At 42.2% G+C, this 24,984-nt stretch overlaps 1 protein-coding gene across 2 annotated transcripts; it reads left to right on the top strand.

The window, feature by feature from the left end:
- LOC122924466 (septin-5) lies at nt 1-24,984 on the top strand. 2 transcript variants are annotated; one of them, XM_044275565.1, is made up of 7 exons: nt 1-826; nt 3,086-3,187; nt 3,327-3,423; nt 8,885-9,020; nt 13,569-13,598; nt 15,837-15,939; nt 23,022-24,984. In XM_044275565.1, exons 1-7 carry the CDS (start codon nt 734-736, stop codon nt 23,076-23,078), a joined length of 618 nt encoding a protein of 205 aa, XP_044131500.1. In that variant the 5' UTR covers nt 1-733; the 3' UTR covers nt 23,079-24,984. The 2 variants fall into 2 exon arrangements, with proteins under 2 accessions (XP_044131500.1, XP_044131501.1); XM_044275566.1 differs by lacking the exon at nt 13,569-13,598 and having other exon boundaries at nt 6-826.

Genomic DNA, 24,984 nt, shown 5'->3' on the forward strand with positions numbered 1-24,984 from the left:
TGAAATCAATATTTGGTGCGACCAACCTTTGCATTCAAAACAGCATCAGTTCTTCTAGGTACACTTGCACACAGCTTTTGAGGGAACTTGGCAGGGAGATTGCTCCAGACATATTGAAGAACTAACTACAGATCTTCTGTGGATGTAGGCTTGCTCATATCCTTCTGTCTCTTAATTTAATCCCACACAGACTGAATGATGTTAAGATCCAGACTCGTTGGGGACAATGTCTTCACTTCTGGGACTCCTTGTTCTTCTTTACGCTGAAGATAGTTCATAATGACATTTTATGTTTGGGGTCATTGTTCTGCTCAAGAATAAAGTTAACTATTAACATTTCTATTTTTGAAAGCCTTCTTACTTTGCAGCAATTGTCCACGCCTAAAACTTGTGCACAGTACTGTGTATATCAATCATACACCATTTATAGAGATCCAAAGTTTGCATGACTTCGATCAGATGACAGATATGATACAAAAGACATCTGACGTTAACATTGGCAGGTGCTGTAGGTGTCAATTGGAGCACATTTGTTTCCCCCTTAGGATCTGTTGTATTATTTTCCCACAGTAGAATCCATTACATCTCCACTGTTAATGTTACAGAGGAGCCGTGTGCGGCATCCCTGGGAGCACATGTACATCACGCTGATATCCCGTTAAATATCCATTAGCTGACCTCCCTCTGCTTTCTTTCCATTTGTATCAGGCTGCGGCCAGTGGATGTGGCTTTCATGAAAGCTCTGCATGAAAAGGTTAACATTGTTCCTCTAATTGCCAAAGCCGACTGCCTGGTACCCAGTGAGATCCGGAAACTGAAAGACAGAGTGAGTTTTACAAAAATTGGAATTCTTAATGTGTTAGTTCTTTTCTATCAGTTTCCCACTGCATTTTGATGGCTGCAATATAATTGCTGTGAGAAATTCTGTTAATGGGGGAAAATAGGCTCATAACAAATCAAATGAATCATGTTGGATCCGTAAAAACAAATTCCTAATATCAGAGTAAACAGAGCCTCAAAAGTGTTATTTTTTGTTGTTGCTTTTTTAAGGTTACTTTCACACTAGCATTACTCTTTTCTGGTATTGAAATCCGATAAAGGGACTCAATACCGGAAAAAAACGCATCAGTTTTGTCCTAATGCATTCTGAATAGAAAGCAATTCGTTCAGTATGCATCAGGATGTCTTCCGTTCCGTCCCTTGCTGCAGTATTTTTTCCAGCCAAAGTCCTGGAACACTACCGCACTTGCCGTATCTGGCATTAATTTCCATAGAGATGTATTAATGCCGGATCCGGTACCAAGTGTTTCGGAAATTGCCGGTCTGTGCATGCGCCAGGACATAGGAGGAACTATTTTTTCTTTTGATCTTTGAATAAAATACCGGATCTATTATTCTGGATGAGACGGATCCGTCTATTGGATCCAGAAAAAACATATTTCCGTTTGTATATGGTTTGCCGGATCCGAACAACGCTGGTGTGAAAGTACCCTTAAATTTCTACCCCAGCCTGCCTGTAGAACATCCACATTTGCCTGCTCCCAGCTGCTTCATTCTGGATTCCTTCAGTGGTCTTCTGGTCCCTGTTTCCCATCAAATGCGCTGCTGCAGCCAACTGGCATCAGCAATGACATGTCCCCAAGTGGAACGTCACCTCGCGGACCGGAACACAAGTGAAGGAAGCCAGGAAGGTAGAATGCAGCGGTGGGAGGAGGTAAGTATAGGTTTTTAACAGGTACAGCCAACTGAGATGGAATTTTTTTTTAAAGGGAAAATAAAACTGGACAGGTGATTTTCCACCCTGTACAAGGGGAGCTGAGCTGCAGTGTGCTGCCACAGCCACTACGCAGTGGATGGAATCTTCTGTCTTCCATTCCATCTACTGTTCTGTTTCCAGTGCTGGCAACTCCCGAAAACAGCTGATTGTGGGAGTGCGAGGTGTCGGACCACTACTGATCTGATATTGAGGACCTGTCCTAAGTATAGGTTATCGGTATTCTCAGGCTATATACCTCTTTAAAGGGGTTTTCTGGGATATTACATTGATGACGTGTCCTTGGGATATACCTTCAATGTAGGATCAGTTGGGGTAAGATCCATTAACCCTTTCTGGACATCCACTGTACATGTACAAGTCTGTTTTTTAAAAATGGTGCCCACTCTCGGTGCCATAGCCACTGGGTTTCTGCTGTTTCATACAGCAGACACCTGGGGCTAATGCCTGTGATCAGCGATAATGCCAATCGCAGACATTTAACCGGTCTGTGGTCAAATATTATGGGGATTAGAATATGGCGATGAAAAGTAAAAAATTTTTTTTCCAAAGTCCCCCCCCCCCCCCAGTATTAAAACACAAGAAAAACTATATAATGGGGTATTGGTGTAATTGTACTGATCCACTTTTACCAAATAGGGAACGCCATAAAACCAAAACCCATTTAGGCCTCTCTCTGCGTTTAATAGGCCTCTCTCTGCGTTTATTAATGCAATCTGTACTTATGCCTGTTGATTACAGTTATCATATATGTATAACTTTTTATACTGTATACCGGTCAATGCTCTTTATTATGACTGTGAATATGAAAAAGGAAAAAACAATAAAAATTGTCAATATAAAAAAAAAGAGTTTTTTGTTTTCAACCCATTTGGAATTTTTTCTGGCTTCCCACTACATTGTATGATGTCATCAGAAAGTACAACTTGTTTGGGAAGGCAGGGAGTAAAAAACGAAAACTTAAAAATGGAAAATCGCAGGAAGCTGAAGGTGTTAAACCACCAATCTTCAGCAGAATAAAGAGGAAGCAGTACTAAAGTGCTGCAGACCCGTCACTTCAGAACCCAGCAGAACAACTTGCTTTTTTTAAAACTGACAGGTGGTCACGTGTGAGTTCGGGTTGAATTGTGAGATGACTGCCACACTACCTCAGTGTTTCTCTTAGGAAGCAAAATGGCTGAAATGAATACATTCTGGTATCATCCGTAGAGCCTTCCATAAAGCTGTCAGATTTCTTTGCATTATGTTGTCATGTTAAGATATATTTCTATGACCTACTTATTATTAACCGTGATACTCTCCTTTACTCAGGTAAGAGAAGAGATTGAAAAGTTTGGAATAAAAGTCTATCAGTTCCCAGAATGTGATTCAGATGAAGATGATGACTTTAAACAGCAGGACAAGGAGCTGAAGGTGAACAGGAGAAGATTGGTGGCCCTCTAGTCTTCTTTCTGCTTTTTTCTTAATAATGTATTACAGTACATATTATGTTACACTGTGCTCTCCAGACTGTTTATGATTGTATATGAATTTATGTAGTTTTCTGTTGCAGGAGAGTGCACCTTTTGCTGTAATTGGAAGCAATACAGTGGTAGAGGCCAAAGGTCAAAGGGTACGAGGTCGTCTCTATCCGTGGGGCATAGTGGAAGGTAAGTTAGAAATTCCGTCAAAAAGTATGTTTGACCATGTTTGCAGTTGCATGCAAGGTAATGGGCCTGGGCTGCAATACTAAGGACGGCCACTATCGAATGTACAGCGCTGTGCCTGTGGTTTGCTCACTGGAGCACTAACAGCTGATTGGTAGGGATGAGCGAACCCGTGGAAGTTTGTGTTTGCCCAGCTTCAGGTCAAAGTTTGGGTTTGGACCCGAATTTGACCGCAAACCCGGTCCCCATTAAAGTCAATGGGGATCCGAACTTCAGTTTATTATTTCCCGTTATAACAGAAAATAATAGCATTCTTAAGACAGAATGCTAAATAAAATGGCCATTGAGGGGTTAAAAATAATTTAATAAACTCACCTCATCCATTTGATCGCGCAGCCGGTATTCTTTTCTTTCTTCTTTCTGCAGGACCTGCTATGACGTCATCGCAGGTCCTTCTATCTTCATTCAGCAGGACCTGCAATAACATCACTGTCATTCTATGGGCTGCATCTGGCTCAAACTTAATTTTGTTTAAAGGGCATCTGTCAGCAGATTTGTACCTATGAAACTGGCTGACCCTTTTACATGTGCGCTTGGCAGCTGAAGGCATCTGTGTTGGTCCCATGTTCATAAGTGTCCACATTTTTGAGAAAAATTAAGTAGAAGCTCATTTTCATATATTAAAACTTCATTTTTCTAAGCAAACAGAACCAACACAGATGTCTTCAGCTGCAAAGTGCTAATGTAACAGGTCAACCAGTTTCATAGGTAGAAATCTGCTGACAGATACCCTTTTAGAGTCCATTCACACGTCCGCAACTGTTTTGTGGATCCGCAAAATACGGACACCGGCCATATGCGTTCCGCATTTTGCGGACAGCATATGGCCGGCACTATAATAGAAATGCCTTTTCTTGTCCGTGGGTGTGGACAAGAATAGTACATGTTCTATTTTTTTGCAGGGCCCCGGAACGGAAGTGTGGATGCGGACAGTACACGGTGTGCTGTCCGTATCTATTGCGGCCCCATTGAAAATAAATGGGTCCGCACCCGTTCTGCAAAATTGCAGAACGGATATGGACCCATTTTGCAGACGTGTGAATGGACCCTAAACAAAATTAGCCTGCTGCGGCCTGTACGGCTCTTAAGAACAACCAATTCTCTCACATATGTTTGTAAAGGTAGACTGCATGGCTACAGGCTGGAATGTGTACACCTGTGACACTAGAACTGAAGATACATCTGAATACAATGATTAAGAGGTGTCCCCCAATATTTTTCTTTATACAGTGTATGTACAGTTGCAAGAAAAAGTATGTGAACCCTTTGGAATGATATGGATTTCTGCACAAATTGGTCATAAAATGTGATCCGATCTTCATCTAAGTCACAACAATAGACAATCACAGTCTGCTTAAACTAATAACACACAAAGAATTAAATGTTACCATGTTTTTATTGAACACACCATGTAAACATTCACAGTGCAGGTGGAAAAAGTATGTGAACCCCTAGACTAATGACATCTCCAAGAGCTAATTTGAGTGAGGTGTCAGCCAACTGGAGTCCAATCAATAAGATGAGATTGAAGGTGTTGGTTACAGCTGCCCTGCCCTATAAAAAACACACACCAGTTCTGGGTTTGCTTTTCACAAGAAGCATTGCCTGAAGTGAATGATGCCTCGCACAAAAGAGCTCTCAGAAGACCTACGATTAATAATTGTTGACTTGCATAAAGCTGTAAAGGGTTATAAAAGTATCTCCAAAAGCCTTGCTGTTCATCAGTCAACGGTAAATGGAGAAAGTTCAGCAATGCTGCTACTCTCCCTAGGAGTGGCCGTCTTGTAAAGATGACTGCAAGAGCACAGCGCAGACTGCTCAATGAGGTAAAGAAGAATCCTAGAGTGTCAGCTAAAGACTTACAAAAGTCTCTGGCATATGCTAACATCCCTGTTAGCGAATCTACGATACGTAAAAACACTAAACAAGAATGTATTTCATGGTAGGATACCACAGAGGAAGCCACTGCTGTAAAAAAAAACATTGCTGCACATTTACAATTTGCACAAGAGCACCTGGATGTTCCACAGCAGTACTGGCAAAATATTCTGTGGACAGATGAAACCAAAGTTGAGTTGTTTGGAAGAAACACACAAAACTATGTGTGAAGAATAAGAGGCACAGCACACTAACATCAAAACCTCATCCCAACTGTGAAGTATGGTGGTGGGGGCATCATGGTTTGGGGCTGCTTTGCTGCATCAGGGCCTGGACGGATTGCTACCATCAAAGGAAAAATGAATTCCCAAGTTTATCAAGACATTTTGCAGGAGAACTTAGGCCTCTTTCACACGGGCGTCATATTTTTGGCCCGGATAAGAGGTGTGTGCGTTGCGGGAAAATGCGCGATTTTTCTGCGCGAGTGCAAAACATTGTCATGCGTTTTGCACTTGCGTGAGAAAAATCGCGCATGTTTCGTACCCAAACCCGAACTTCTTCACAGAAGTTCGGGCTTGGGATTGATGTTCTGAAGATGGTATTATTTTCCCTTATAACATGGTTATAAGGGAAAATAATAGCATTCTGAATACAGAATGCAGAGTATAATAGTGCTGGAAGGGTTAAAAAAAAAAGAAAAAAAAAAAGTTAACTCACCTTCTCCTCTTGATCCCGTAGTTCCCGGTCTCTTTACTTCTTGAATGAGCTGTGGGCTAAATGACCTGTGGTGATGTCAGATCACATGCTCCAATCACATGGTCCATCACCGTGGTGATGGAGCATGTGATCTGACGTCACCACAGGTCCTTTAGCCCAGAACTCATTCAAGAAGTAAAGAGACTGGGAACTACGCGATCAAGAGGAGAAGGTGAGTTAACTTTTTTTTAAAAAAATTTAACCCCTCCAGCACTATTATACTATGCATTCTGTATTCAGAATGCTATTATTTTCCCTTATAACCATGTTATAAGGGAAAATAATACAGTGAATAGACTGTCACCTAGCAACCATGCGTGAAAATTGCATAGCATCCGCAGTTGCTTGCGGATGCTATGCGATTTTCACGCACCCCATTCACTTCTATGGGGCCTGCGTCGCGTGAAAATCGCACAATATAGAGCATGCTGCGATTTTCACTCAACGCACAAGTGATGCGTGAAAATCAACGTTCATGTGCACAGCCCCATAGAAATGAATGGGTCAGGATTCAGTGCGGGTGCAATACGTTCACCACACGCATCGCACCCACACGGAAAACTCGCCCGTGTCAAAGGGGCCTTAAGGTCATCTGTCCACCAGCTGAAGCTCAACAGAAGATGGGTGTTGCAACAGGACAACGACCCAAAGCATAGAAGTAAATCAACAATAGAATGGCTTAAACAGAAGAAAATACGCCTTCTGGAGTGGCCCAGTCAGAGTCCTGACCTCAACCCGATTGAGATGCTGTAGCATGACCTCAAGAAAGCGATTCACACCAGACATCCCAAGAATATTGCTGAACTGAAACAGTTCTGTAAAGAGGAATGGTCAAGAATTACTCCTGACCGTTGTGCACGTCTGATCTGCAACTACAGGAAACGTTTGGTTAAAGTTATTGCTGCCAAAGGAGGTTCAACTAGTTATTAAATCAAGGGTTCACATACTTTTTCCACCTGCACTGTGAATGTCTACATGGTGTGTTCAATAAAAACATGGTAACATTTAATTCTGTGTGTGCTATTAGTTTAAGCAGACTGTGATTGTCTATTGTTGTGACTTAGATGAAGATCAGATCACATTTTAGGACCAATTTGTGTAGAAATCCATATCATTCCAAAGGGTTCACATACTTTTTCTTGCAACTATATATATATACACTGCACACAGTCCTATCCTGCTTTGCCCACCCCAAAAAGAATGCCATCAGTTAAGGTAAAGAGTGCATTGCACAATGTATCTATGGGTTTGACTGTCACATTGTTTATGTGTGTTTGTATGTATGCATGTATCTTTGCATTTGTCACAGTGTGTATGTGAGTGAGCGTATAAACATATAACAAGATATTCCAGCTCACCGCTCCACTACATAGTCATGCAAGGAACCCCGGACTAGGAAAACAATTGTAGAAAAAAGGAAAAAAGATCCAGGATGGAAACTATGGATAAAATCCAATTTCTTTATTGTAGTCTTTTTATAATTCCATAGGCTGACCGAAGTATGTTGCGGTCTACGTGTTTCGACAATCTGTCTTACTCATGACCATAATGTGTAGCTAAGTTGACTGGTTTTAAAACCCTGACCCTCCAAATAAGACTTGAGCATTTTAATATCCCACCAGATTCTCATCTCTTTTGATAGTAAAAATTCTAGTTCCCCCATCTGTGACTTTGGATCTTCTTACTACACACTAGAATCCCAGAAGGTATGAGTAATAGACATGACCTCATCTTTTAATATTAATATTCCCCGTTGTATGATGTTGTTTTTGCATGTAGTATTATATTTTATGATCACACTTGACACACCTTCGTCCCTGATTTAATTATTATTCAACACATGGAGAGGTAGGTGTGTCTCAAGTGAGTGAGGGTTTTAAAACCAGTGAACTTAGCTACACATTATGGTCATGAGTAAGATATTGAGTGAGCGTGTATATATATATATATATATATATATATATATATATAAATATGTGTGTTTGTGTATGTATGTGTGTACTATGCAAGTATGTCTACTTTAATGACTGTTAACCACCCTTTTTACAAATTTCTGTGTATACTCCTAGATAATTTGTGGGAGGATACCGATTATGGATTTTTTTCTCCGGAGCCCATCTCTGACCATGCATATCCTACAAATAGCCCCCAGTAAGTCAGTGTAGGTGGAGGCCGATTGTGTGCAGAGATGACCTTAAACACATCGCATGTTAGAAAAAAACTGGATTTACAGAAGCTATATTTAAAAGCCCTAAAACAAAAAAGAACAATTCTGCTTTCATTTCAGCCGTTTGATGTACGAGCGGCTGAGCAGTATTTCTAGGAACAAAACGCAGATCGCTGCTCTGATTACAGTGGTGATTGCCGCACTTCCTCTGCTTCAATTAACTACCAGCCTTTGTCCCCTGCCAGAAATGGTTACAATGTCTTCACAGAACTTCTTCTGCTAAAGATCTTACCCGTTTTATGTTCTATTTTATGTTATAAAAATGCTGCTATATGTATATAAACGTCTCTGGAGGGTTCATCATTGGAGATATGGGAAATAAAGTTATGTTCATGAGTCAGATATATTTATGGATATCCTATCAGTAGTCTCTTTGAAAAACATTACAGTTCACCTCTCTCTAGGCTGACATGGCTGATAACAGGGATTAAAAGATTTTCTTTAACCATTCAGTAAATATAGATAAGATATGCTGCAGTATATTATGTTGTCATCAGTATTGAGATCACTTACACTTCTGCCTATCCTTGCTTGTATTCACAGTGGAAAACCAGGGACATTGTGACTTTGTGAAGCTTCGAAATATGCTGATCCGGACTCATATGCATGACCTGAAGGATGTTACATGTGATGTGCATTATGAGAACTACAGAGCCCAGTGTATCCAGCAGATGACTAGGTATGTTTTAAGCAACATACAAATAGATATGTATATATATATATATAAGTCAAGTCTCATTATTATGACTACCAGCTAATATCTAGAGCAGGCATGCTCAACCTGTGGCTCTCTAGCTGTTGTAAAACTACAACTCCCACAATGCCCTGCTGTAGGCTGATAGCTGTAGGCTGTTCGGGCAGGCTGGGAGTTGTAGTTTTGCAACAGCTGGAGGGCCGCAGGTTGAGCATGCCTGATCTAGAGTAACCGTTGTGTGCAGCATAGATAGCAGCTAGATGGTCTGGGGGTGTCTCAATAAGGTCCTGGTAGGTTGTCTCAGGTATCTGAAGCCATTCTGGCTGCAGTGCATCTCCACAAAGCAAACATGACAATCAAGGTGGTCCCACAGATTCTTAGGCTACTTTCACATGCGTTTTGGCTTTCTGTTTGTGAGATCCGTTCAGAGCTCTCACAAGCGGTCCAAAACGGATCAGTTGTGCCCCTAATGGATTCTGAATGGAAAAGGATCGGCTCAAAATGCATCAGTTTGCCTCCGATCTAGAGGTGGACACAAAAGCACTGCCTGCATCGTTTTGCTGTCTGCTTGACGAAACTGAGCCAAACGTTTTATCTGAAACAATAGAAAACGGATCCGTCTCCCATTGACTTTCAATGGAGTTCATGACGAATCCGTCTTGGCTATGTTACAGATAATACAAACGAATCCGTTCATGACGGATGCCTGCTGTTGTATTATTGTAACGGATCCGTTTTTGCAGATCCATGACAGATCCGCCCAAAACGCGAGTGTGAAAGTAGCCTTAGTTGGGTTCAAGTCTAGGGAATTAGGGGCCAGGGTAGTACTTGGAAGTCTTGGTCATGGTCTTCTAACTAATTTCAGACTTTTCTAGCCATCTGACATGTCGCATTGCCTTGCTGGAAAATCCCATACACTCCAGGGAAGACAATCAGCATGTTTGGGTGTACATGATTCGCAAGGATGGATTCATACCTAAATCAGTGCCTTCTACATGGATGATTGGGCGAGGTGAATGCCACATTCCCCAGACCATAACGCTGCAACCACCATCTTGTGTTCTTCCAGTAATGGTTATGGAGTGTTTGTTCTCTGATGTTTCTTGCCTGACTTGCCAACGTCCATCCGTCCAATGAAGCAAAAAACATGACTTATCGGAGAAGGCAACCCCAGTCAGAGGAGGTCCAATTCTGATACTGCTGCGAAAATTGAGGCCTTTTCTGCCAGTACAACTTTGTTAGCAGAGGTACAGTGACCATCCGTCTGCTTCAGAACCCTGTACGCAGTAGGGTTCTCTGAGCTGTTTTAGACATGTCTGGTAGCCTCCTGGTTCAGTTTGGTGGTGAGCCGCTCCACTGTAGTGTGTCAATCCATATCCTCAAGCACCTTCATAGCCGATGTTCACCTCACACATCAATGGCATGTGCTGCTCTCCAGTTTCCATGTTGGTTATTCGCGATGGTGCCATTTGTCCACGGTAGCAATCTGTGCAGTTTCAGAAATACTGCTACTCTTGGCCCGAAAGCCAATAATTATCCCTTTTTGCAACTCTGATAAATTGCCCCTTTTCACACATGACAGCAACATGGAATATGTGTTCAGACAGTATATGGCACACCTTATATACTCACCATGCCTGCTCATGACACGTGACTTCCTTCATGAGCTACATGCTGCCAATGTCGAAAGTAGGAAGTGGTCATAAGAACGTGACTCGACTGTGTATATATTATATTTATACTATATATTATTATATATGCATGTTCATTTTGTGCCTAACTAATTGTGCTCATTTTCTACTAGATTAGCAGTCATTAAATCTGAAATACAAGTGCAATTTTCAGCATTGCAGATATTATTCTTATGTGTATGTCCTCAGAATGATTTTCTAGTATTCTATGGGTACTAGCACTTGGCTCTTGCTAGAATTTCTATAGTAGTATGCTTAAATACTATACTTATTGGACTTTTTCTGTTGGATTAGGAGGCTATATATGACTATTAATGCAGTCAGGGGCTACCCCTCTAATCAGATTCCTTTTGGGCCCATGGATGGTTTTCCTGCCTCAAATGATGCAACATTAGATTATTGGAGGCTTTCCATTATCTATATATCTGCTAACAAGCCGACTTGTATTTTAGACTTAGTGAGCATACATTCCAGGGAATTACTAGCTGCATTAATCATCTTTGTGACTTACAAAAAGAAACCCAGTAAAACATTACTTAAGTGCGTTTGGATTCATTTTGTGAAGTAAATTTAGCATTGAATGTACCCCAGACTCACCCAGGTTGCCATTAAATGCCATTTGATTAAGTGTGACAACCCCTTTAATGTGCAAAGCCAACTTAAGGCTACTTTCACACTAGCGTTCGGCTGTCCGCTCGTGAACTCCATTTGAAGGAGCTCACGAGCCGAGCAGAACGCTTCCGTCCAGCCCTGATGCAGTCTGAATGGATGCGGATCCGCTCAGGCTGCATCAGTCTGGCGGCGTTCAGCCTCCGCTCCGCTCGCCTCCGCACGACCAGGCGGACAGCTGAACGCTGCTTGCAGCGTTCAGCTGTCCGCCTGGCCGTGCGGAGGCGTGCGGATCCGTCCAGACTTACAATGTAAGTCAATGGGAACGGATCCGCTTGAAGATGACACCATATGGCTCAATCTTCAAGCGGATCCGTCCCCCATTGACTTTACATTGAAAGTCTGAACGGATCCGCTCAGGCTACTTTCGCACTTAGAAATTTTTCTAAGTTATTAATGCAGACGGATCCGTACTGAACGGAGCCTCCGTCTGCATTAATATGATCGGATCCGTTCAGAACGGATCCGATCAAACGCAAGTGTGAAAGTAGCCTTACAGGGTCACGAGACCACTTTCGAACATTGATGGCCTATTTCAAAGGATGGTCATCAATGCTTTACTCCCCAAAAACTCCAGTATCTTTCTTGATGTCACCACTGGTCGTCTTTCCATGAGTTTTATGCCTTGAAAGGGATATTCCAAGATGTTAATATTGATGGCCTATCCTCAGGATAGGTCATGAATATCAGATCAGTGAGGATCCAACACCCTGCACCCTTATCGATCAACTTTCAAGGTATATCTGGTGCTGGAACTACACAGCTCCTTCCATAGTGTAGTGGATTGAGCTGGTAATATCCTACAAAATTTGTGAATTTTATTTGGCCAAAATCAGGAGTCAACCCGACAAGGAGGAAAAGTACAAAGGAATTTATTTTCTTATTGCAGCAACAAGCTGTTCATTTAAGAAATTAATTATACAACATAAATAATACATAATAGTTAATATTTTTATTTTGAAGCGGAGTTGGAGTCGGTACATTTCTACCAACTGCAACACCACCCATGAAGTGCCCTTGATAAAATGTTTGGTGTCTTACCACTGCTTTGCCCTATTTTAGTGAATTTAATTACAGTACCATACTGATCTCATATACAAAACTTGTGCTGTTTCCAGAAGAAAAAGCTAATAATTTTTTGTTTGGCCACAGCAGTCCAGTACTCCGGTTTCCTCCCACACTCCAAAGACATACTGATAGGGAACTTAGGTTGTGAGCTTCATTGGAGACAGTGTGTTGCCAATGTCTGTAAAGTGCTGCGGAATACGTCAGCGCTATATCGGGGCGTAAAATAATAAATAAAGAAAAATGCTAGCTCAAGATGTTAGCTGAAGCTGGTGACATGCAGGACACACAAGTGTCTATTTTTTTGCTTCTGGTATTTTTGTTCATCAGGTGCCATTTTTTTGTCTTTTCTTGCTTCTTTTTAAAAAGCTGTTGGCATTTATTCAGGCATTTGCCAACACCTTTCTCCATGGAAGAAAAACGTTACAAAGAAAATAGTAGTGGCAAGACACACTTAGGGCACCTGCACACGGCGCAGATTTATGTTCATAAAATCTGCATGAAGTCTGCACCAAAACCACACAAGAAACACATACATCCGCACTATTTATTGCATATTTGTGCAGTTTTACTGCCGATTTTTCCACAGATCTCACCCTTCAGGGTGAAATCTGAACAAGAAACAACAGTTGACATGCTGCAGATTTCAAAATCTGTGCGGCAGGTCAATTTCCGCACCTAAGAAAAAGTGTACATGAGATTTGTCTAATCACATACACTTTGCTAGCACTGTATCATACGGTGGTTTTTTTACATGAAAATCTATGTGGGAAAAAACGTGCATAATCCGCACTACGTGCAGACACCCTTGAGGATGCCACAAAAACCACAGGAGGCCAAAATGACCCGATGCAGTTATTCAGACTTTTTTTTTTTACTGTTAAAAAACTGCCAGTGAAAAACTAGATCCTAAGACAGCTCCCTCTGTTCTCTTTATTGGTAAGTCCTGTCCTGTGCGAATAAAGTCCATGGACCAATATCATTTATATAATCGCACTAGTGTAATAACAGAGCCCATATAAACACTAATCTTATAATCCTATTAACCTATAGCATGATACATATTCAAGTCTGAATTAGTACATTTTATCACTTTTTGTCTTTGAAGGCATGAAGAAGTTTTGAACCCAGCAGAAAGGTTAGGGTTAAACTTAAGTCACATTTTTTTCACTGAACTTTGGCATTTTACGCTGTATAATATTTTTAAGGGTACTTTCACTTTCGTTGCCGGAACTGCCTGCCGGATATGGCAATCTGCATGCAAAGCATTTGTGAGATGCATCCGGATGTGAATCCGTCTTACAAATGCATTGCAATAACATATCCGTCTCTCCGTTTGTCATCCGGAGAAACGTTATATATATTTTTCAAATTTTTACTGGAAGGACTGATACGACATTGCAGTATTTTGAATGCCGGCACTAATACATTCCTATGGCAAAAAAATTCTGGCAAGTTTTCAGTTTTTGTGGCTGGAGATAAAACCGTAGCATGCTGCGGTATTATCTCCGTCCTGAACAGTCAAAACGACTGAAGACATCCTGATGCATCCGGAACGGATTGCTCTCCATTCAGAATGCATTGGGATAAAACTGATCAGTTCTTTTCCGGTAGTGAGCCTCTAGGACGGAACTCTATGCCGGAAAAGAAAACCGCTAGTGTGAAAGTACTCTAAGGTGGGATTATAAAACGCTTGTTTTCCTACTAATATGGTGTCTGTTTATATCTCAGAGCCAAATCTCTACGTCCCTTACGTCTGAACATGGTCTAATTCTCTCTTGTCTGTCTGCTATTTCTGGAATAACTGTAAATGACTTCTACCAAAAAGAGGAGCTGTCACCTCTCCTGACATGTCTGTTTTAGTAACTACTTGCGTTCCCCATGACTGTCTCTGCCAGCACTGATTGGACAGGGTCGGACTCTGGGAATTCAAAATTTATTTTGTAGAAATAATAGAGAAATGACACAACCTACAGTTATAAGAGAAGATGCTCCAGAATTGTTATTTCACGTGGAATAGAATTATTTACTGAAGCAGAAATGTCAGAAGAGGTGACAGGCCCTATTTAAATGTGAAGGGGTTTTCCACTGATGAGCTATCCTCTGGATAGGTGGGGTCTGACCCCCGGGACCCCCGCTGATCAGCTGTTTGGAAAGGTAGCGCTGCGGCCTTCTCTCAGCTTTCACCAGGCCATGTGACATCACATTTATCAGTCACATGGCCTAGACGCAGCTGCCATACCATACAATGTACGACGCTGTGCTTGGTTTGCAGGTAGAAGGTCACCGTGCTACTGCCAGTGCGGTGCCTTCTCAAACAGATGATCGGCAGGGGTCCTGGGTGTCGGACCCCCACGATAAGATACTGATAACCTATCCAGAGGTCAAAAATGTAAAACTCCCGGAAAACCCTTTAAAGCGTTTGGTTAAGGACTTTATGCACTATGCAGGGCCTCTCTAGAAGTGAGAAATGTGTTCTGTTCTTTTTACGGTTTAATACATTTTCCATTCGAAATATAATAAAAGTAAGAACGCATAGCACCCGCACTGAATCCTGACCCATTCATTTCTATTGGTCTGTGTACATGAGCGGGTTTTTTTCACACATCAGTTCTGTGTTGCGTGAGAATCGCAGCATGTTCTATATTCTGCGTTTTTTACGCAACCCTGGCCCCATAGAAGTAAATGGGGCTTCAGTGAAAAACGCATTGCATCCGGATGCAATGCCTTTTTCACTGATGATTGCTAGAAGATGTTGTTTGTAAACCTTCAGTTTTTTTGCACGAGCGTGAAAAACACATTAAAATGCATTGCACCGGTGCAGAAAAAACTGAACAACTGAACGCAATTGCAGACAAAACTGACTGAACTTTCTTGCAAAATGGTACGAGTACTTATAAGCCTCTTTCACACGAACGATACGGATTGTATCAGGATGCATTCAGGGTGTGTTCAGCGAATCTCGCACCATTTTGCAAGCAAAAGCCAGTTTTGTTTGCAATTCAGTGTTTCCATTTTTCCGCGCGGGTGCAATCAGTTTTGATGCGTTTTTCACACGTGTGAAAAAACGGAAGATTTACAAACAACATCTCCTAGCAACCGTCAGTGAAAAACGCATTGCATCCGGACGCAATGCCTTTTTCACTGAAGCCCTATTCACTTCTATGGGGCCAGGGCTGTGTGAAAAACGCAGAATATAGAACATGCTGCGTTTTTCACGCAACGCAAAACTGATAACGCTCATGTACACAGACCCTTTGAAATTAATGGGTCAGGATTCAGTGCGGGTGCTATGCGTTCACGTCACACATCGTGTGAAAGGGGCCTTAGGGTTCTTTTAAAACAACTCTTATACAATATGTCTTGTCTTTTGCAGCAAACTGACTCAGGACAATAGGATAGAGAGCCCCATCCCTATCCTTCCTCTGCCAACACCTGATGCTGAAACAGAAAAACTCATAAAAATGAAGGATGAAGAGGTAAGTAGTATGTGCCTGCCGGGATTTTCTTTGGACAGGACTGGCAATCAGAGTAGGAAGCTATGAGATCGGTCTTTCTTAGAATAGTTATTTTTTCTTCTCTGCCTTCCAAGAGCCATAAGTTTTAAATATTTCATCCACATCCAAATTATTTTTAATGGCACTGTGTAATTTACCATATTTTGTATAAAAAAAAATGTAAAAAAAAAATAATAATTTGTGTGGTGAAATGGAACCCAAAAATTATTTTGACAGCATTCACTATGCTCTAAAAACGACTGCGGGCTAGTACATTTACAGCGGTACCAATCTAAAAAATTCTCCATATTTCCATATTCTGACACCCATACCATTTTTTTTATTTCCAGAGCTGTCGAGTGTGGGATAAGCTGTAATGTTATCATACATATGGCATTTTAATTACTTTTTATTCAGCACATCTGCCATGTTTATTTTTTTTATGTTGATAAATATTTTTATATTTTATTAGTTCTGACATTTGTATGTGGCAAAACCAAGTATGTTTATTTTTTATATTATTTTTTTGGGATTTGGGTGTGATTTTAAATTTTTTATATTTTTCAGTTTTTTCTTATATTTTAAAAAACATTTTTATTTTGATACTGTAATTTTTACTCCCCGTAGAGGACTTGAACATGTTATCATCTGATTGCTTGTATCATAGACTGCAGTGTTTTGGATTTTTACAGGCATCCTATTAGGCTCTGATGAAGGCAGCTTACTATGGCCATCCTGGGAGCCATCACAAGGCCCCAGGCTATCATAGCAACCGATTAGAGACCCACATTTTTCCAATGGAAGCTTCAATCGGAAGTCAGAGGGAACCCCTCCAATCCCTGTCATTGTGCGCAGGTGTCAACTATATTACACAGCTGACACCCACCATGTATGGAATGGGCTTAGCTCGTGAGCCTGCTCCATACATACCCTGCACACCTAGGATATATTGATTTCTACTAGGGTTGTCACGATATCAAAATTCATAATCAAATGGTCCTATCTTATTTTTTGGGGGGACAAGGTGACTAAAAAATGGTGAATTGCGCAGTTGTTATTTATTTTTTTCTGTTACGGCGTTCACTGCATAGGAGATATTTTTAAATATTTTATTGGTTTGGACTTTTTGGACGTGGCCATATGTAATATGTTTATTTATTTATTGTTTATATGTTTTATACGTAAAATTGGGAAAGGAGGTGATTTATACCTAATATTTTGGTAGGGGGTTTTTTAAACTTTTTTTTTCACTTTTTATTTAATAACTATTTCCCCCTAAGGGACTAGAACCTGGCATCTTTTAATCCCTTGTCCTATTCACCCTGATAGAGCTCTATTAGGGTGAATAGGACTTCATACTCTCCCTGCTGCCCTGTGCTTTGTACACACAGCAGCAGGGAGCTTACCATGGCAGTCAGGGCTTCAGTGGCGTCCTGGCTGCCATGCTAACCGATCAGAGCCCCAGGATTACACTGCTGGGGCTCCGATCACAACTTCCACTGCACCACCAATGAAGAGGGGGGAGGGGACCTTGTGGCCACTGCCACCAATGATTTAATACTGGGGGGTTGGGGGCGCACTGCGCCACCAATAATTTAATACTGGGGGGGTTGGGGGGGTAGCGCACTGCGCTACCAATGTTTTTAAACCATTAATACAGATACAGGAGTCGGGTGCCGGCTGCCGAATCACATAGCCGACACCCTACCTGTATGACAGGGAGCTGCGATCAGCGACAGTTAACCCCTCAGGGGACGCATGGTAAATAGTACAGCCCGGTATCGAATCGATACTGGTACAAAAGTATCGATTGGGTATCGATAATTCGATACCCGGTGCAACCCTAATTTCTACTTTTAATGTTTTTGAAGGCTTGTCTTCTGTTTAGGCCCCATGCACACGGCCGTGTTTCACAGCCGTGTGCGGGCCGTGGAACCGCGGCCTGGATCCCTCCTGAGAGCAGGAGCGCACGGCGTCACTGGTTGCTATGACGCCGTGCGCTCCCTGCTGCCGGCACAGTACAGTAATACACTGGTATAGATCATACCAGTGTATTACTGTATTGCGGCGGCAGCAGGGAGCGCACGGCGTCATAGCAACCAGTGACGCCGTGCGCTCCTGCTCTCAGGAGGGATCCAGGCCGCGGTTCCACGGCCCGCACACGGCTGTGAAACACAGCCGTGTGCATGGGGCCTTAGGGTCCATTCACACGTCCGCAATTTAGTTCCGCATTTTGCGGAACGGAATTGCGGACTTATTCATTTCTATGGGGCAGCACGATGATCTGCCCGGATCCGGAATTGCGGATCCGCACTTCCGGGTTCGCAATTCCGTTCCCGAAAAAAATAGAACATGTCCGTGGATCCGCAAAACACACACGGATGTGTGAATGGACCCTTAGGCACAGTAAATTCATGTGAACAGAAGTCCCATCTGTTCTTAACTCCAGAAAAACAAGACCTATAGATGTCAATGTCTTATTAGCTGAGATTATTTACAGCATATAAGTACCGTTTACACTGAGTTGATTGATCCACATTTTTTCTAGAGTCTTGGAGAGATTGGTTTGAGGTGATCAATAAAGGACGCCTGTAACCTGACTTAGGTTCGGGAAAGTTGTAGTTTGTATGTAATGCCACTTGGTGGCACACTGGTTCACAGTGCCCTTCTTGGCATGAAAGACCACACTGAAGACTGGATTATAGTCTTGTGCCCACAAGAGTGGATAAAAAAAAAATTTACAATGAAGATTAAGAATACAAAAAATTAGTGACAGTGCAGGTTTGAAGAAGATCATACATAAAAAGAAACATACTGGAAAAAGATGTGCACTGTGAAATTGTACAGAGTAATGTGAAGAACTCACAATGACATTGATCTTAAAGGTATGAGATAAGAAAAAAGGTCTTCCTATATGTAGGCTGTATGTTCAAGTGAATGGGGCTGAGTTGTAATACTACAGTCGTGGCCAAAAGTTTTGAGACTGAATCAAATGTTGGTTTTCACAAAGTTTGCTGCTTCAGTTTTTATGGTGGCAATTTGTATTAACTCTGGATTGTTATGAACAGTAATCAGATGAATTGCATTGAATTGCAAACTCATTCCTTGCCATAAAAGTTCACTTAATAAATAAAAAATGTCCACTGCATTTCAGACCTGCCACAAAATGACCTGCTAATATAATTTAATGATCTCCTCATTAGCTCAGGAGAAAGTGTTAACAAAGACAAGGCAGCTGATATCACTGTGTCATGCTGATTCAATTAGAAGAGCAGACTGGTTGCTTTAAAATAGGGGTGGTGGTGTGTAAAATTCTTGTCTTCTTCTATTAACCATGGTTATCTCCAAGGAAACTTGCAGTCATTATTGCTTTGCATCAAAAGGGCTTCACAAGCAAGGACATTGCTACTTGTATGACTGCACCTAAGTCAACTATTTATCAGATCATGGTGGGTAGCACGGTGGCTCAGTGGTTTGCACTGGTGCCTTACCTCTACATGTAATTTGTATGTTCTCCCCATGTTTGCGTGGGTTTCCCCTGGGTTCTCTGATTTCCTCCTACACTCCAAAGAAATCTTCCCAGCGAAACTTCTCCCAACGATCCAGGAACAATGCTTTTTCCAGCATGATAGAGCACCATGTGACAAGGCAAAAGTGACAACTAAGTGGCTTGGTGAACAAAACATTGAGATTTTGGGTTCATGGCCAGGAAAATCCACAGATCTCAAATCTATTGAGAACCTGTGGTCAGTCCCCAAAAATCGGTTAGAAACACAGAAATTACGATAATCTTCAAGTACTCTTTAGACAAGAATGGGTTAAAATCAGTTAGGATTTGGCCCAGAAGCTGATGCATGCATGGTTCAACACTGGAAATATTGGGGCACATTTACTAAGCCCGGCTTTTTATGTGCTGCTGTTAGATTTGTCTAATTTATGACGAACTGTGCGCCTTGTCATAAATTAGACACATCTGTGGCAGTCCTTGCACCTGGGATAAAAACTATGACATTTACACCTGTTTCCAGGCGTAAATGTTAGTAAATTTGCCAGGCCTGGATTCCTGGCCCCCATCACGCCCAGCTGGTGAACAGGGCATAAAGCCGACCATGCGCCTAAATATTATCTCATGGCCGGTTACAAAAGGGGACTTGCAGCTATTTTATGTCACTTAGTAAATGTGCCCCATTGAGTGTTTGCATAAACCTGATGGATTTGTTAATAAATTAAAAATAAAAACACTGACTGTACTTCAGTATACCTTAGAAACATCTGACAAAAGATCTAAAAACACTGACGCTGCAGCACACCATGAAAACCAAAATTTGTGCGAGTTTCAAAACTTTTGGCCACAACTGTAGTTACAGCCCATGGGCATGAGGGAGGGCGGTTTCTGGAAAAAGGTAGACACATAATCCATTTAAACCTTCTCATGGACAAGCATACTTTTTATCAAGTCACACAATGCTATAACACTTCTATTCATTGCTTATCTTGACAGTTTCTGGCCAAAAGTTGTAAGGTTGGCAGTTATGATATCTAACCTACCCCTTAAATGGATCAATGTGTCTAAGGCCCCTTTCACACAGGCGAAAATTCAGTGCGGGTGCAATGCGTGAGGAGACGATCAGGATGGGGACCCGATCTTTATTATTTTCCCTTATAACATGGTTATAAGGGAAAATAATAGCATTCTTAATACAGAATGCATAGTAAATTAGGGATGGAGGGGTTAAAAAAATAAAATAAAAAATTAAACTCACCTCATCCACTTGTTTGCGCAGCCCAGTATGTCTTCTTTCTTCTTCGTTGAGGCCCTGGGAGGAAAAGGACCTTTGGTGACGTCACTGTGCTAATCACATGGTCCATCACCATGAGCGCAGTGACGTCACCAAAGGTCCTTTTCCTCCCAGATCCTCAAAGAAGAAGAAAGAAGACAAGCCGGGCTGCGCGAACAAGTGGATGAGGTGAGTTTAATAATTTTTTATTTATTTTTTTAACCCCTCCATCTCTAATTTACTTAGCATTAACTATTAACGAATTATTACAATAGAGGGAGGGAGGGGGGGCCGCACACTGTGCCACCAACCTATTATTACAATAGAGGGAGGGAGGGGGGGGGGGGCGCACTGGCCACCAATGATATTCAAACGGGAGGGGGGAAGGGGGTCTGCCCCCTGCTGCCTGGCAGCCCTGATCTCTTACAGGGGGATATGATAGTACAATTAACCCCTTCAGGTGCGGCACCTGAGGGGTTAATTGTGCTGATCACGGCCCCCTGTAAGAGATCGGGTGCTGCCAGGCAGCAGGGGGCAGTCATGTACACAGTTTGTAGTATATTCTAACTAGAAGCGTCCCCATCACCATGGGAACGCCTCTGTTAGAATATACTGTCGGAAATGAGTTTTCACGATCTAACTCATATCCGACAGTATATTCTAACATAGAGGCGTTCCCATGGTGATGGGGACGCTTTAAGTTAAAATATACCATCGGATTGGAGAAAACTCCGATCCGATGGTATAAAAGGGACTCCAGACTTTACATTGAAAGTCAATGGGGACGGATCCGTTTGAAATGGCACCATATTGTGTCAACGTCAAACGGATCCGTCCCCATTGACTTGCATTGTAATTCAGGACGGATCCGTTTGGCTCCGCACGGCTAGGCGGACACCAAAACGACTTTTTTTTCATGTCCGTGGATCCTCCAAAAATCAAGGAAGACCCACGGACGAAAAAACGGTCACGATCACGGACCTACGGACCCCGTTTTTTGGGACCGTGAAAAAATACTGTCGTGTGCATGAGGCCTTCATGTCAGCTTGATACTTGTGGGACTGTTCATTCTGGAGGCAGAAACAATGGAGGAAAAATTCCTTGCAAGGTTTATTCCCCTCCCTAAACACGATCCATAAATATCTAGATCAGTTAAGGTGCATGCTTACTACTATAGGGAGCAAGGAATAAATGGCGTCTCTGGCACTACTGATCTTTGGGAGAAAACAAAGGATTTGGCATATTGGCCTTTTAGCTTTCCTCCTATAGCAGGCAGATGTTCATACAAACCAGATTGTTAGTGGATCTGGCCAAAATTAGTGGTCTCCGCTGCAAATAATCAAATGTGTAAGGCCTGATTAAGTTTTAGTGTAAGATAATGTCTAAAGGCCCTAATACAACTACTGATTCTGAAGTTGATTGTCGGGAGGGAAGCGTTCCTTCCTGGCTATCGCCTGCTCAGTAGCGGAGCAGTCCTTACAATCAGCAATCTCCTCCTCAGTATAGGGAGGAGTGATTGTTATGCCATCATTGTTCCCTATATTGAATCATTGTTTGCTGGAAGCAGATTGTGATTAGACAGCAAGATCTGGCGCCAGCAAACAATGATTTATAAACCTGTTAAAAGACTCCAATTACCAGACGAACAAGCGTTTTCTCGTTCATCAGATAATTGGTGGCAGTATAATAATCACAAACGAGCATTCATATGAATGCTTGTTAGCGATTATCTGCAGGTATAATAGAGCCTTTAGGTTGCTGACCTATACCTGTTATTTTGCTGTGTATAAGGCCTCATGCACACGACTGTTGTTTTATTCCGTGTCCGTTGTGCCATATTTCGTGATTTTCTGCAGACCCATTGATTTTCAATGGGTCCGTTGAAGACTCGGCTAATGCACCGTTTGCCATCCGCGTCCGTGATTCGTGGTTCCAGTCCGTCCAAAAAATACCATTCAAGTCAATGGGACTGCTAAAAAACACGGAGGCACACAAGATTGTCATCCGCGTCCGCGTCCGTTTTTTCCTATCATTTGCATGGCAAACCTGTCTTAGACTTTTTTTACTTTCCTTTATGTCTGGTGGTTCTCCAAAAATAAAGGAAGACACACGGAAACAAAAACGGAAACTGATCAAGGAACAATGGAACCCTGTTTTGCGGACCGATAAAATCAACTGTCGTGTGCATGAGGCCTAAATATGTATTTCCTTTATCACATTTCCATTAGCCCTGTAGATGTGATTTATGCTATTGTCTTTATCTGATCCCATCTTATCTCCTTCCAGCTGCGGAGAATGCAAGAAATGTTGCAGAAAATGCAGCAGCAGATACAAGAGCAGTGAGCATCCCACCTCGATGGCACTTACCCCTCACATTTCCTGCTTCCCAACCTGTCACTACATGGACCAGTTTGGAGATGGATGTGGTACCTGTGGACTCATTGCAGTATCTTATTTATTGTCCTTAATACCCGTCCAATATGAACTCCTCCCCCTGTTGACCCATCACGTTTCTCCAGAACATCCCTTCATGGAGCCAAGCACATATCAAGCAGTTACCGTCATGTCCATGCCCAATGCATCAATGAGTTGCAGCAAAACCATCTTTTTTGCCATATTTGATTGTTGTCAGGACTGTTGCAAACATGTATTGGAAACAGCGCCCATGGACATACTGGGTGATCATTTCTAATGTATCCTGCATCTTCCACAAGGCTCTGTCTAACACAGAAGGGATATTGATCGGGAAGGGAGGCGGCTCAGTAATTGTTTTCTACCTACACCATATCCCTGCTCGACAAGAAGCTTGTGTTTTATTTGTACAGTGTTGCAGTTTCTTGGACTCAGGACTTCTTATTTTTTGTTGTTTTGCTGTACCAATGTTTACTTGACCAATAGCCTGCTACATATTAGAGGATGCATTGGCTGGACAGCAGTGCAAAGGATGCACAGCGCGTGTCATCATGTGACATCATTAGGTGCAGGTATAAGGGAATAAAGCCCTCGATTTCTCTCACTTTGGTTAGACTGCGTTCCTCCAATGAGGCTATGGTGCTGTTGGTGGATATTGAAATTAAAGAGTTAAGCTTTTTTATTTGGGATCTTTTCTAAGTTTTTTCTACAAAAATACATTATCATAACCTACATTATTATAACCTCATTGTGTGGACACAGCCTTTCACTTATCATAAATTCATATCTTAAGATGTTGATTCTGATGCCCTTAGGATAAGTCATCAGTATCTGATCGACGGGGGTCCGACACCCAGGATCCCCACCGATCAGCTGTTTGCGAAGGCACAGGCGCTCCTGTGAGTGCTGCGGCCTTCTCTGTGCTTACCAAGCACAGCGCTGTACATTGTATAGTGGCTATGCTTCGTATTGCGCTCAGCCCCATTGTATGCGTATACAATGTACTGCGATGTTCTTGGTGAGCTGTGAGAAGGGCCGCAGCACTCACAGGAGCACTGGTGCCATCTCAAACAACTGATCCGCGAGGGTCCCGGATGTCGGACCCCCACGATCAGATACTGATTACCTATCCAGAGGATAGGTCATCAGTATTAAAATCACTTAAGTAGATCCAATGTGGTATTGCTTTCATGCAGCAGTTGTCTACCAAGTTATTAATGAATGCATATTATGCTGTTTGCCTTACTAAATACACATAGTTCTGTAAAGTAGAAAAGGCATCTGCGGCCTCCATATCCACAACCCCCTTCACGCTTCCAGCGAGCATAGAACGGCCTCTTTACTGTATTCATGGCTGTGGCTGGAAGGGACCAAACATATCAATATCGTTCTAGTACTAAAATCTGGGGCTTATCACATTCCTAAACATATAGCTCTTTGCTTTGGCTTGTGTTCTTCTGCATCTACGTCAACATAGGGATCAGATCTCAGAGCATTCTCTTTTCTTTGCCACACTATGAAGTACTATGATACTCCAGATTTCAAAGCCTGGAGTTTGTAGGTAAGGTTGTATTCACATGGGCATATGCTGCATGGTCAAAATCCATGCAGCCAGATTGCACACCTTATATTACAAGTTGCTGTTCTGCAGTACGGTGGTGGAATCTGTGGCTTGTAGAGATGTCACACTTAAAGGGGTTGTGCACCTTTGTTTTTTCGGCAAACTGCACCACCTGGGCAGCCAAGGCCGTGGAGGAAGGGAGCCAGCGACAAAAAGCAGGTAAGTATGTTTCCCTTCACAGGTCTGCCCCTTGAGGGCAACACTACCGCCCCCCAC

This window comes from Bufo gargarizans, chromosome 1 (genome assembly GCF_014858855.1).
Source record: "Bufo gargarizans isolate SCDJY-AF-19 chromosome 1, ASM1485885v1, whole genome shotgun sequence".
Taxonomy (NCBI): Eukaryota; Metazoa; Chordata; class Amphibia; order Anura; family Bufonidae; genus Bufo; species Bufo gargarizans.

Excerpts from the sequence above, each read along its gene's own strand:
- LOC122924466 (XM_044275565.1), top strand. The coding sequence starts at position 734 with ATGAAAGCTCTGCATGAAAAGGTTAACATTGTTCCTCTAATTGCCAAA. Across the intron at positions 3,188-3,326 it reads AGCAGGACAAGGAGCTGAAG|GAGAGTGCACCTTTTGCTGT; the intron begins GTGAACAGGAGA and ends TTTCTGTTGCAG. Across the intron at positions 3,424-8,884 it reads TCCGTGGGGCATAGTGGAAG|TGGAAAACCAGGGACATTGT; the intron begins GTAAGTTAGAAA and ends TTGTATTCACAG.